Here is a 15,130-nt window from a genome sequence, read left to right as displayed (position 1 = left end):
AAACAATAATATTAAAACTATATTTTAAAATATAAAAAATCAAATAAATTACTTATTACATATCAAAAGATAAAATATACTTCTAGTTATATATTTTTGTTAAAGTTATGAATTTTCTTTACTGGTTATAGTTTCATACTTTTGTTAATATCGGCATCAAATTCTAATTCTTGCTATATGGTCAAGAGTTTGTCTGAACATTGGTTACGAGGGAACTTATCGAATTTAAAACATCTCTTTGAATATTACTTTTTACATGTTTACACAATTGGTAAATTTTTCACTTTAAAGAATGTTTATTCATTTGCTTGATAGAATGAAAAAGAAATATAGTAGTAGACAACAGCACTGCCTGTGGAAGTTTGTTCAGTGTGTAATGAGTCAATATCAGCACTACTTTCAAAAGCTTCAACCTATTCTGTTATAAGCAGTTGTTCAAGTTCTTCTCTACGCCGTTCCAACTCCTGTTAAGTGTTCATAGAAGCAAATAAATTTCGGTTGATCTTTTAGTAAAAATTCAGAATTAAACGGAGATGAGAAGGTACTGAGAGATAATATTATGAACTGTTAGGTATTAAGAGCGAAAACAGAAGTTCAAGCTATGAATCTCTGTGCCCAATCTCCACGAAAGATGACGGAGAAATGGGGCAAGAATACACAACAAGGATGGTAGTTTGCAATCTGAGAACAATGGTGTTGCCAACGAGAAGCAAACCTCTAATCGAAGATGACCGAAAGAACAATAGTATGGCACAGTCCTTTAGATAGAATCCTTTAATAAAATAGCAATAATCATATGGTCCCTAAAATCATTGATTTCATTCTCTGTTCTTTAGCTGATTAAGAGAAGTAGAAGTTAATTAATATCTTTATTTGAATCGAAAATTCATGGGCTATTATGAGGTGGATAAGAAAAGGTTGCAATAAAAGGTCATGGAAAAGGTTCCGGAATTTAAGTTTTCACATAGTGCAATTACTATGTTACTAAGTTATGCACGTAGATACAATACAATATATGCCATATTACCTCAAGATCCTTTGCTGCTTGCTCTCTGGATATCTCTTGCTTCTGGAGGGAACGTTTCAGAAAACCAAAGCAAAGGATTCCCTTAAAATGGTAACACAAGGTAACAGAAATTCTTATTTAGAACTCTTAGAATATTGACTGGGGAAGCTCGTGTATTACACACACACACAAATAATCTAATCAAATAGAAAATAATTAGTCTGTGGAACCCTGTCCAAAGGCATCAGAAACAATTTAGATAGTAAATCAGCTCAGAAAAAAAGGCATGCAAGTTAAAATATTTTAGAATGATTTTTTAAAGTGAAAATGAAAAGTATTAAAATAAGAGCAGTGGTAAATAGAACCTGGTTTAATACAGGTCATGATGCTTTTCATAAATATTAACCTCTGTCTAATTGGAAAGCACTCGCAGCGAAATAATTTGAAGAATCAACAAAAAAAAAAAATACAAATTGAAAATAACTTTGCACATATATAAAATAAACATTAACTCGTTTGAATCATGTACAAAGAAATCAAGTCATTTGACTAATTAGTTTGTTCTCTTAAAAAATCTTACCGACACAACGTAAATTACGCCACAAGCAAGAAGCATATAGCACGCTATGCTCTGAAGAACTATAAGCACTTTTCGCTCCCCACTATAGTCAGGGAAGGCCCTAGTCATGACTGCAACACTTCAGAACATAAAAAGTCACGGCTAATAAACCAAATATATGCATTATAAATTCATAACACAAACAACAAAAATCTTGCAATTCGACGCCCTACACTACATTTATTGGGACACTAATAACAGGCAGCAGTAGCTATCCAATGATGCAATACAAGTGTGCTGAACTCAAAAACGTCTACAAGCTAAACACTAAGTACTCTCTAATGTTAAAAACTCCTGTCTATGGTTTCGATTGATTTTTATGCCACACATCATTACATTTTTTTATGAAACAGAATTAATAACAATGTGTATAATGTAGGTACTAAGAAAATAAACAAGCAAAAAATAAGCATCAATGATAAAGAGAAAACGTACAAAATCTGCAGGATACCCCTGGCAACCCAATACTCGACAACCTGTAGAGATGCGTGAAATTAGATAGCAGCAACATCATTTATTAGGTCAGCATCCACGTTCCAATGGCAATAAATTAGAAAAGAAGAAAACTACTAACTAATTAATTAACCTTCCAGAACTTGATGATGAAGCTCCATTCCGTCTCAGCCAGAACCACGAAGCACGCTATGAAAACGGCGTAACACCGAAATATGCCGTCGAAAATCTGAAATACACAACACAAAACGCAATGAAGAGTGAAGACGAAGCGAATAATATTATATTTTAGAGAGAGAGAGAGAGAGAGAGAGACATCGGATTGGTTTCTGAATGAGCGAATTGCAGAGAGGACATTAACGGCGATGCAGAAGATGGAAGATAGAACGACGAGGAAGCTGAAGCATCTGCAGAGTGACAAGAAAGAATCTGGTGTGGTTCTGAGTCTCGTTCTCACCCTTCTCCTGCTCGAACTTGCAGTTAGCAGAGGAACGTTTTCTCTCTCAGCTTCACCTTCTCTACGCATTTTCACTCCTCAATTCTACTTCTCAACTCGTAACTAATATAACAAACTCTGTCTTAATATAATTTCTTCATTCTCATTTTTCTTCTTTCTCACTTTTTTTTTCAATTTCAATTCCAATTCCAGCTTTCTGTGTCACACTTTTCTTCTCCAGCGTGGGATTCTTCACCTGCCATTCAAGCCATGCAATCCCATTTAACAACTTACATGTGTCGGTATCCTCTTCTTATTCCTCTCGACACGTGTATGCAAACGCTTTTTATAATTTTATACCACCATTATATAACTAAATATATTATTTTATTTTATTTTTAATTTTATTTTTATATATAATGTACTGTGGCTGAAAGACCGAAAGATTGAGAGTTTCTCAGTATAATAAAAAGTTAAATTAAAATAGACAAATAATAAAATAAGAAAATACCGCACTAAAGACTAGTAAACAGAGTAAACTTAAAACATGTATGGTATATTTAATAATTATAAGATATGAAAATTCAATTAAGTTAAAAAGTGATCGAGGTTAGTAAAGTGATTTTTATTTGATAATTAAAATAATGGATTTTGACTTTATTATATAAGTTCTTTGTATATACATACCTACTCAGATTGGATTCGAATTTAAAAGTCGAGAGTTGAATTTAACCAAATAAGATAGATGAGAGTCTATATTCCACAAATGAGAACCAACTCAAATCCAAATTAGTGAACTTTGTTATCAAAAATTCAAAATAAGAGTCGAGATATCGAGATTATCCGATAAGAGAAGATAAATATTAATTGTTTATAAGAAACTGATATAATATTTTATTACTAGAGAATGATTTAAAATAAATGGATGTTAACAAATTATTTAAGTTAAAATTAGGTTACTTAATATTAATATTGTTCTACCTTAAAATGATTGATAGTATAGAGTCTATCTAGATTTAGAGTTAAAGAAGAGTTCAATTAAAATTTATAATATATATCCAAATAAATTTTAATATTATATAATCAACAAGTATACATAATCTAAACTACACAGTACGTAGTATTTTTTAAGTTTGTTAACTGTTTACATCTTGTTAACACTGTAACGTAAATATGAGTGATGTAAATTTATGTTGAATTTAATTTTTAATATAAATCTTTTATTTTACGTCGGTTTAAAATACGGTCTGACCTAAAATTTTATTAAAAATTTAGATTTGAAAACTTTAAAATGTAAGAAAGTTTTTCAATTGGAATAAAAAAAAATTATATCTAAAGTAAATTGGTACAATTATGTAAATTAATTAGCTGTGATTCGTTAAAGATTCAATCAAGTTTTGTTTACTTCGTGTAACAGACAAACTCAAACTTTACTTTATGTTTCACTATATAAATGAGTAAAAAATTGAATATTATTTTTTTAAGTGGGTCTTGATTAAGATTATTTATGGATTTTTGTGGACGAAATGGATCCAATAAAGGTTCTTTAAAACAAAATAATTAATGTAATTACGGTATAGTGTTAATTCAAAGATCGATAACTATCTTATAAATCAAAATAAATATTTGCATTAAAAAATATTTATTATATTTACTCACCTCATAATAACTTTTAACTTTAATATGAGAGTACATATCCTATTGATCCCGTGACATTATTCACTTAAAAAAATAAAAGAAAATTTGAGAAAGTAAAAGTATTTATTCTATCTTCTCGTGACATTATTAATCAAGATCAAAGATAAATGAAAATTCGAGACCTTTTGAATTATTGTAATAATTTAATATAATTTTTCTATCCAATATAAAATTATTCAAAATTAATTGTAGACCAATAAATGAACTAAATATTTAAACAATATTTCAACATAATTTTGGAAAATGTAAACGAAACAGTCAATTAACGGTTTTCATTTCAAGAAGAATATTTCAACATAATTTTGAAAAATGTAAACAAAACAGTCAATTAATTAAATACGGTTGACGAATTTTAAGAAAAATATTTAAATATTTCAACATAATTTTAGAAATATAAACAAAACAGTCAATTAAATGTATATAATTGACGCATTTTGAGAAAAATATTCAAATATTTAAATATAATTTTGGTAAATATAAACAAAACAGTTAATTAACCGTATACGGTTGACACATTTTTATGAAGAATATTTAAATTTGATCGTAGTTCATTCAAAACTTTACTTCGTAATATTATATTATTGCTGTTTTGATTTTTTTAACTAGATAAATAAATAAAAGTGAATGAAATAGGATTATTCTAATACTTATTAAATGACTATATAATAATAGCTATTGACTAAATTTAAGACTATAACAATAAGATTTCATATAAATTTTCAAATTAAATCTTATAACTAAATTAAATTATTGACTTTGAAACCTGATTTTTTAATATTTAAAAGCATATCTTAAATATTTATGTTTGATCTAGTCAGTATTTAAGTTTTAAATTGTGAATATAGTAAAAAAAGTAATAATACAATTTCAAATAATAATAGTATTATTTTTATTACTCTTACTCACCTCATAATAAGCTATAACTTAAACAATCGCGACATTATTAGGAATGACGTAAAAAGATAAAGAAAAATTCGAATAACTAAAAATATCTATCACCTCACGATATTATTAACCAATATCAAAGATAAATTAAAATTCGAGACCTTCTTGATTATTGTAATAATTCAATATAATTTTTCTATAGAATATGAAATTTCTCAAAATTAATTTTACACCAATAAATAAACTAAATATAAAAATATTTCAACATAATTTTGGAAAATGTAAACAAAAGAGTCAAATAACGTATATGATTGACGCATTTTAAGAAGACTATTTAAATATTTCAACATAATTTTAGAAAATGTAAAAAAAAATCAATTAACTGAATATTGTTGACGCATTTAAGAAGAATATTTAAATATTTCAGCATAATTTTGAAAAATATAAACAAACAGTCAATTAACTATATCCGGTTAACATATTTTAAGAAGAATATTTAAATATTTCAACATAATTTTAGAAAATGTAAACAAACACAGTCAATTAATTAACCGTATATGGTTGACGCATTTTAAGAATATAAATTAAATTATTGACTTTTAAATCTGATTTTTTAATATTTAAAAGCACATCTTAAATATTTATGTTTGATCTAGTAAGTATTTAGGTTTTAAGTTGTGAATATAGTAAAAAAAAGTAATAATACAATTTAAAATAATAATAATAATAGTAATATTTTATGTACTATAACTCAATAAAAAATTTAAAATTATTCTAGAAATCAAAATCACATTAAAAATTAAATTTAGTGGCTAATTTAGAAACGAAATCTGTTACAAATAAAAACTTATTTTATTTTATAAATTTTGTAGTTTTAAGAAGTAGTGTAACAGCATGTCACACTTTATCCCTTGGTGCTGAACTGAAACAACTGAAACCACTGTTTGTTGCCATAGCGAGCGTGACCTTCGCATCCTCATGTTTATTTATTTGTTTCCATTCCAACATTTTCTCGTCGTCACATCTTCACACACTCATCACTCATGGCACTCACACATGCATCCATGGCTTCCATAACATCGTCGTCGTCGTCTCCAACGACAATAAAAAAACACTTCAACTTCCCAAACTCCAAATTGTGCTCCACTTTCCTCTTCTCGTTCTCCACACCTTCGCTTCCACTTCCTTCCATATCTCACGCCGTCTCCGATTCCCTCAGCAGATTCAATTCTGTGCGCTGTTCGGCCTCCGTGGAAGACTCCGAATGGGATTGGGAACGGTGGCGCCACCGCTTCCACGAGGTCGAGGAACAGGAGCGTCTCCTCCGCATTCTCAAGGTATATCGCTATTCTGCCAAGTACAAATGTTGCTGTGAATTTTCCGGTAAAAGGCTGTTTTGATTAATAAAATAAAATAAGTCTCTAAAAGGTGTAATTTGTCAAATATTAGCGCATGTTTAGAGATTAAAAGAGAAGTATCTGAAATAGTGACAAATTTCAAGGACTTATTTGAAGTTTCTTTAAATTATGACACCAGTTTAGCAAATAATGATAAATTGACAATCTATTTTGTTTTTAGAATTACATTTCAACTTCTAATACTATTATTTTAATATTTTTTATATCATTTAATTTCACACTTAATCTTTATTATATATATTTATTTATAAATTCTGTATAACTATGAATTGTTTTTGTGCTCAACGAAACAGTCTCGCATTGGTAATGCTGTGAAGTTGGAGGATTATGATGATGCGGCTACGCTTAAGGTGGCCATTGCAGCTGTAGCTAAGGATGACACTGTTGGAACGGTCATATCAAATCTAAATGTATCAATTTTCAGTCCAATTGTCTTTCTTTTTTCTGCTTTCTCTTTGCATTCCATCGGACTTTCTTTATTTTGCTTCCGAATATTTCAGAGGGCCGTAGAGGAAGAGCGGTACAGTGATGCAGCTTTCTTAAGAGATGAAGCTGGCACCGGACTTGTGAGTTCTCATTGCAAGAATATCTTTGTATTTTTTTTTATGGAAAGGAATCTGACATGCAACGCCAAAGGGTGATCCTAGAGTCTGTAATAATTGTAGCTATACTTAACTTACTATCACATAGGTTGGAAAATTGTATGCGCTATCAAGGTGATACTCTCCTTACTGTTTTATTTATAGTTCATACTCGTGATTTGATTTGAACTGTTATAGTTCAGTTAAATCTAAGAAGGTGGACCGTATACTAGATTTTTGTAGGATGGAATAATGCTTGGTATGGCACTTTGCGTTTTCTTTACCTGCCTATTAAGTGCTCTTATTTTTTAACATGTGATTTTCACCTATTGGTTATGTTTGAATTGATACAATGGTGTAGAAAAAGGTTTGAAACCTATTGTTTGGGATATTTTAAGCAATAAACTGAAATGGGAATAACCATTGTACATCTCCCCTCTACCTTACTTTTTGGTAGCCTGATATAGTGGATTTGAAAATCGCACATCCTGCTAATCTCTTTTTTCAATCATCCAAAACTCTCCAATTTTTTAGTGAATACCTATGTTCCATACTGATTGGGACTTGATGTGGGTTTCCCTACTGCTAGTTGGACTCCTTTTCGGCTTCCTGTGGGGGAGAGGAGATGGAAAGGGAAAAGTGTTGGAAAATATAGGAGAGGCTTCAGTCTCTCATTGCATTCCTTAATGGTCTGAACTACACTTCACTTTATTCCCTTCAAGACTTGGGACCTCACCAGTGATGATATACTTTGACGTCATTATGTTCTGGCTCTTGCAGGTGGGTTGGTGGGCTGGAATGTCGAAAGACACTATTGATCCACATGGTGTAATTATTCGCATAACTCCAGAGCATGGAAGATACGTGGCAACGAGTTATAGTCCTAGGTATTTTCTATTTCTTTTGGTTCTTTCATGAAAGGGCAAAAATTAATTTTGGAGAAAGAGGTGCTACCACTATAGCACTGTAATTATTGAGGAATAAATTATATGAATTTTTGAAAAGTATTCAGGAATCAGAAGAGTTCTGCTACCTTAGAATTTAGATGTGTATGTTAAATTTTAATTTTAATACGGTTGGAGATCTTACATCAAATTATATACTGATTTTAAACCTTATATTACAAATCAGTTTTGTACAATTAAGTTATGTCTAAATTCACTTTGTAAGAAGCCTTCTTGTATAACTTTGGTTTATCCCAATCAGTGAATAGTTGTTAAGTTGATTTGAATTTGACTTCAACTTCCTCTTTATGGATTTGTGCCTCTGTAGTAATGTGGGTAAATTTATAATCTATTTTGTCATTTGTTGCTGATCTTTGATCAACTTGATGACAATGGGTTTAACCTCACACTTCCTTCTTCATCACCTTTAACCACTCAAATCATATATTGGGGTATCTTTAAAGTATGTCTTTCGGTTTTTGAAACAATTGTAGGGCAAGTACTTTATATAATTGGGGGTATCTAAGTAATTTGTGGGCAACCACGACACATATACGTTACAATGAGCCCTGCCTGTTAATGACTAAAGAAGTAATTCATTTACTTTGCCTGCAAATACCCGTTAAACTATCCAAATCTAATCTGTAGCATCTTTACTTGTGAGCATCTGCGGGTGCCGTTTTCTTTTGTCATCCCTAGTCATAATGGTGACCCTTTGAACTAGGTTGAGAAAGTTATCAATGATTGAATGAAATACTTTAAAGGTAGGCAACAATCTTCTACATAATAGAGATATAATAGTTTTAAGAATTTCATGTTCCATAAGTTCATGCTCTGATTGCCTCGTGTGCTCCTTGTCCATATCTTATTGTGTTAATTTACTATGGCAAATTTTTAAAGAGGGAAATCTTAGTAAAATATTCTAACTTTGATACAATATTTAATTAGTTATGTCAATAAGTGATTATCACCAACCTCTCTTGAATGTAGTTAACCATTTGAGAGATTAATTGTTCCCAATCTAGAGATACGTTTACCAAGTATTTTTTTGGTAACCACCTCTTCTATCACCGTAGAAGTTCTATTATGTTTTTTAAGTGCATTTTTCTTTACATAATTTGAGACAGTTTAGGTGGTCATGGTGTTGACCCTTCACTGTAATTTTTCAGGCAACTTGCTACTTCTGCTTCTGGTGTCCCTCTATTTGAAATTTTTCTTATAAAGAATAAGAATGGTGAATTTAAGTCACAGGTATCTCTTCTAAACTAATCCCTTAATTTTTTAGTATTTTTGCTGGAATCATCATAGCATAAGAAATTGGCATTCGTCTCTTAATTTGAGTTCAATTACCTTATTTTATTATAAAAAACTAATTGCACTCAAAATGGATTGTTGTTGTTCATTGAACGTTTTTCTAGCTGAGTATGGATGAGTGTGCTTAAGATGATCTTCTGTAGACTGTTATACAAGTTTCTTTCAATAATTTTGCTGGTAAATTTTTTTATCATAAGCATAATGGTAGAGGAATCAGGGATTGTATGCAACAATGAAACATATTGCTTATGATCCAAAAACTTTGTTCACTTCACAGTCCGTACAATCTGAATTGTTATCATGAAATCTTTTACACAAATATTTGTATTTTCTATAAATTAATAACAGTCTAGAATAGCAACCAGTTTGTATTATTAATACTGAGTTGGATTTAGAATATTGATGGAAATGATTATCTTTTGCATTGGTTTTTAGTTGGAAAATATACCGACTTAGGATAAACAAGCATGCTACTTCATTTGGAAGTTCATATTGCTTGACTCTTAATTTTCAAATCACAAATGTCATCATCAAAATTATTTATTTTTTTCATGGAAATTAAGAGTGGGTTACACACATATGTTGGAGTTTTCTGGTGGTTAAACTTAATGGTAACAACTTAGGCCAACTTATATTTCTAGTTGTGGCCATGTTCTAGCTTGATTTGTTTGAGGATCAAAATTTGACTAAACCATGCTTCACGGTTTACAATTTTTAGAAACCTAACCAAGTGACAAGTCATCTATTTAAGCATTGCCTAAACCAATCCATGGTTTGATTTGGATTTCATTTGCAGTTTGTTGCTAACTCAATAGTACCTTTGATCTTATTCATTCTTATGATTTTCAGGCTGTGTACTTAAATCAGAGAGGAGGTTCCGATAGTACCCCAAAGAAATCCACTAAAGCATTGGATGCTGCTGATAGATTGAGTTCTGTGGAGTCACCTGAAGATAAAAGTGAGCAATTTGTTGGGACTCCTGAAGATCCGGAGGTTGTTGATGTAGAGATGAAGGTTTTGAAGCTCACAACTCCGGACAAAGTGGACAAGGATATAGTATCTAAGGTTATTGAGGAGGTAACTGAGGAAGAAGGGAATGAAGATGAAGATGCAGATGAATATTCTAACAAGGACAATGAGACAGAAACTCTGGAACTGAAAGATGTTGAGTCTGAAATTGATGATGAGAATGAATTAAATTCTAGTCTGGAAGCTTTTCAACATGCAGAACAAAATGAAATCGCAGTCAACAAAGCTGTCATTGGTGGTCTTGTTCAGAAACCTTCCAGCAGTTTGACTACTAGAGATGTGCTTCGAGTTCCTGCAAAGCTGGAGACATCTGGACAAGATTCATTTTTGTTTACCATACCAAAATTATTCAATCAACAGGTTGGTCATGGCAAAGAGAAACCTTCACCAGATAAACCAACAAAGATTCAAGGCGAACATAGTATTGTTGATAGTGATATATTTAATTTTGCCAGGTTCATTGGAAAGGGGAAAGTACCCTCAAAGGTAGGTCAGTGTTTATTATTTGGTAATTGATATGATCTTATTCTGAGTGAAATATAAACCTGTAAATTATAGTTTTTACAAAGTTTGCCGCCTTTGTTGAGTCTGTCTGAAAAGTTGCTTATGTCATCATGTTTTGCTTCAATCTTTCAGGTGCTTAAAAATGTGGAAGAATTAGTAAGATTTAATCTTAACCGGGATCGTAACCATGAACGATTGTCTGAGTCAACTATGTTCAGTCGCATTGAAATACCAACTTCTTTAGATCCTTTGAATGGTGATATTTTAGATAACTTGTTAATCTATTATTTTTTAGGTGCTGAGATAGCTTGCTCACTGTAAAATTTTAATCTGAGTGTATACTGAATATTAAATATTTTCATTTTCATCAGGTCTATACATTAGTGCACATGGCCCTTACTCAACTGAAGTAATTCAACTGAGATGTAGATATGGCTATTGGCAAGAAGATGGTGGGAAAAAGGAGTCTTCCGATCTTAAATTTTATCAGTATGTGGAAGCCTTGAAACTGACTGGGGATCCTTTTGTACCAGCTGGCCAGGTAATACTCTAAATTTATTGGATTGATTGAATAAACAATGCAAAATATGTTTTGCTTCTATCCTTTACTATTTTGTTATATTGGTTTCTTTGTAGCAATCTTAGACCCCACTTCCCTATTTTGTTTGGAAAAAGGAATCTTGTATCTGAGTCGGAGAAGAGCAGCAAGTCTTGCTGTCATTTGTTAAATTGTTTTTGAAGAAATTGCAATTTGATGTATTTTATCTTGTAAGTAGGACGATGCATTAACCTCTATCCCGCAAATTGACATGTTTAATATTGATTTGTGCAAATTCGTGAACTAAGGAATATGAAATTGTGAATTAAGAAAAACTGAATTCATGGTTTAGGGAACACTTTCACTTCTTTCCTTGTAATTTTCAGATAAAAAAGACTGTGCTAGTCTGACTCTGAACACTGAAACAACAGTGTGAAACTCCATTAATTCACACTTTATTTCCCGTGAAGTTTTAAACATGTCTTTCATATAACATGTTTGACACTTCACACTAGTAATTACAAATAAAAACTATTCAAATAAAAAGTTGCATACTTAATTTTAATATTATTAAACATTTTTCAATTGATAAGTTTATTTAGATAATTAGATACTTAAAAGTAGAATTATGAACACAAAACTTGAGTTTCATCGCACGGTCAAGATTTTTAAATTTTGATACTTTTGCATTTTCACTCAGTTGCATGGTGATTGACGACTTAGGTTAAAAATAGACAAACAGGCCACTACTATATGTTAACTAAAAAATATTGCTTTCAGTTAGTGCAAACTCTTTTTTGTGGGAAGATATTCAGTGTATTTTGTTTGGTTATGTAAGCACCAGAATCAAGCTTGTTACTAGGTTGATCGTTAAGAGAAAGTATTCAATGCATTCTTTTAGCAGCTTTTCCTCTGGGAATTAACTAATCAATGTTGTATTGACCCAAGCTTTAATATAAGCTAAATCATTTCTTTGTTGCTGTTTTAATCTGCATTCACTTTTTTGAGCTACTTTTGTCAAAGTGTCATGTTCCTTTATCTTCTTAGGTAGCATTTCGAGCAAAAGTTGGAGAGAGGCATCGGCTTCCTCCCAGTGGAATGATTTCCAAAGAGCTTGGATTGGTAAGCAGTGTGTTTTCGCTCGGTGCCCCAAAAGTTGTTCCCACTGCTTTCTCTATCATTTTCCTCCTCTTTTCATTGGATTGATATTATTAGTTCAGAGTGAAAAATGATTATAATGTTTTGCTAATATTTTGACATCATTGTCATCACAGATTGCACGCTATAGAGGTCAAGGGAGGATTGCAGAGCCAGGATTTCAGAATCCTCGATGGGTTGATGGTGAACTCGTGATACTAGATGGCAAGGTTCTTGTTCAAACTTGTCTAGTTGCTTTATCCTACTATTTCAAACCCGGTTTGAAATCATCCTTACCATTGTCGTGCAAATGTATGTGATTGAAACTTGTAGTTTGTTGATTTGCAGTTCTTCCTCAAAACAGGACCTGTTGTTGGATTTCTGTATTGGGTCCCTAAACGTCCGTATATCGTATTGTGGAGTCCGCTGAGGCTTCAACAATAGGGTTGGTTTTGCTGTACTTGTACATAATGTCAATATCTAAATTCTTTCTACAGATTTTGAAGGTAAGATCTCCATGTTTAAGATTTCATAAAGTATTTTAAGAAAAATATTATATTAATCTTCTGCTCAGAAAATTAATTTATTTATTTTTCCCCTTCTCAGCAAGAAATTCTATTGTTGGCATGGTTAGTGAGTAAAATTGATCTTATATGCGATTATCTTCTTGGCTGGAGCAAAGGGAGCTTGTATATATAACAGAGTATTTGAATCTAGCCTTTCTCTGATGATTTTGATGGCGTCTCAGTCTTTGTTAGCACAATGGTTTTTGTTTTTTAGATGAACTTAATGATTGAACTTTTATTTTTTACAGTTTACAGTTATTAATTATATTTTTCGTATTTTTGAGCTTATTTATTATACTTTAATACAGTGTTATCTTATTTAATTATATCATTCTAATTTTATTTATCTCATGGCCTTTCGACCTCTTGGCATAGACAGTAGAGTTTTCTTTTCCTTTCCTTAAACTAGGGTGTCTCCATGGTAAACAAGAAGAGGGAATGAAGACCTCGTTTGCGTTACGTCTTGTCTTTGAATTATCCATTCCTTTTCTTCTGTTTTCTCTTGGTTATGAACTTGTAAACACTAGCATTTATATTAGAAGAGAAATATAATGATAGATCACCAATAATATAATGTACTTTTTGGGCACAGAATAGTCTCTCAATCTCTCATCTTCTGTGTGTTAGTGGAAACACCATTATTGCCTCATTACACTGTGTTATCTCCCCAATTAATTAAACCTCCATTGTCACCGTTTTTACTTTTAATAATAGTTCAAGATTTGGTTGACAGGTTGAAAGTATTGGTAAATTCTTAGTGTATTGGTAAATTCTAAGTTATGAGAACTATCATTGTTTACAATTCAGTGTCAATTCACCAACAAAATCCTAATATGAATGGTAAAGGGTTATTTTAAGTAAAACTATAATTATTTTTTTTAAAAATAAATACTTACTTTTTAAGGCTTTCTTTTTATCAACTAAGAGCTCCTCTATAACTCCAAACATGAGCTTTAATTCAATTTGTTTTGTCACCGTGTACCAGGTTAGCTAAATTATGTTAGTACAACTAATTCTAGCCATTCGAACCTTCATGCCTCTATAATTCCTAGTAATAGTTATCTTATTCCACCCAAACTTATACAAATTAATTTCTTTTAAAATAAAGTTCCTTAGCGAAACTTGTGTTTAAGTCTGCATTTGCTTTTAGGGGTGAGGGTGAGGGTGAGGGTGTCACCCTTCTTTACTTCTATGAGAGGGAGAAGTTGAGGATGAGAGTAAATGGAAAGTTGAAGGTATTTATGATCTTTTCGTGATGGAACAGAAAAGAAAGTGAAATGACCATGATGTCCTTACTTTCTTATATAATAATATTAATAATAATTTTATAAATATATATAATATAACATAATTTAAATATCATAAATAATATTAAAATTATCTAAATAAATTAACTTAAGTAACAAAATTAATTTAAATTAATAAAATGAAAAATAATAAAATTATACTTATATTTAATTATTTCTTTGAATTTTACATTTGTTTTCTTTTATTTATAAATAAAACTTTAAATTATTTTAATTAACTAAAATATGCACAAAATTAATAATTTTTTTATATATAAGGATAAATTTGTAATCTTACAATTTACACTATTCAAAATAATTTAAAATACTCTTGAAATCATCACATCACACACGTATCTACTCTAACATACCATGATCCAAACATACTCATTTTTTTCACACTTTCTTCTCACACTCTCCCACACCCTCAACTTTTCTCTCCCCAATCCAAACAAAACCACTAGACATTAGTATAACATGAAAATCTTTTCACCTCAATCAAATCAATGATATTAAAAACAGGACATCTATTGTTTTCTAGATCATTTTGTCTTGAAATGTTTTTTCCTGTTGATTGTCACCTTCTTTACATTATTTAAATTAATTTCACTATTCACGGTTATTTATGATGATCTAATTCCTATAAAATTTTTGTTTTTTCATTATTGCATAATAAGGGTAGCTTGAGTTTCACGTCTTAATACAAACACATACCT

General features: G+C 30.8%; 2 protein-coding genes across 3 annotated transcripts; one reads left to right on the top strand and one right to left on the bottom strand.

The window, feature by feature from the left end:
• Window positions 1-216: 216 nt before the first annotated feature.
• LOC137833193 (uncharacterized) lies at window positions 217-2,740 on the bottom strand. Its single transcript, XM_068641554.1, has 6 exons — window positions 2,395-2,740; window positions 2,212-2,307; window positions 2,061-2,101; window positions 1,587-1,704; window positions 1,028-1,108; window positions 217-464 (listed from the first exon to the last, which is right to left on the bottom strand). Exons 1-6 carry the CDS (start codon window positions 2,602-2,604, stop codon window positions 414-416), a joined length of 597 nt encoding a protein of 198 aa, XP_068497655.1. The 5' UTR covers window positions 2,605-2,740; the 3' UTR covers window positions 217-413.
• A 3,258-nt stretch (window positions 2,741-5,998) lies between these two features.
• On the top strand, window positions 5,999-13,474 carry LOC137832748 (protein EXECUTER 1, chloroplastic-like). Of its 2 annotated transcripts, none has more exons than XM_068641073.1 (12): window positions 5,999-6,434; window positions 6,809-6,925; window positions 7,016-7,081; window positions 7,877-7,983; window positions 9,210-9,291; window positions 10,204-10,869; window positions 11,020-11,143; window positions 11,259-11,428; window positions 12,473-12,547; window positions 12,700-12,792; window positions 12,911-13,068; window positions 13,169-13,474. In XM_068641073.1, the coding sequence occupies exons 1-11, from the start codon at window positions 6,141-6,143 to the stop codon at window positions 13,004-13,006; spliced, it is 1,890 nt and encodes a 629-aa protein (XP_068497174.1). In that variant the 5' UTR covers window positions 5,999-6,140; the 3' UTR covers window positions 13,007-13,068; window positions 13,169-13,474. The 2 variants fall into 2 exon arrangements, with proteins under 2 accessions (XP_068497174.1, XP_068497175.1); XM_068641074.1 differs by lacking the exon at window positions 5,999-6,434 and adding an exon at window positions 7,686-7,785 and having other exon boundaries at window positions 6,810-6,925.
• The last annotated feature ends 1,656 nt before the right edge of the window (window positions 13,475-15,130 follow it).

This window comes from Phaseolus vulgaris, chromosome 6 (assembly GCF_000499845.2).
Source record: "Phaseolus vulgaris cultivar G19833 chromosome 6, P. vulgaris v2.0, whole genome shotgun sequence".
In the NCBI taxonomy this organism is placed as follows: domain Eukaryota; kingdom Viridiplantae; phylum Streptophyta; class Magnoliopsida; order Fabales; family Fabaceae; genus Phaseolus; species Phaseolus vulgaris.
The sequence above is the reverse complement of the archived record's forward strand: the minus strand, read 5'-3'. Positions and strand labels throughout refer to the sequence as shown.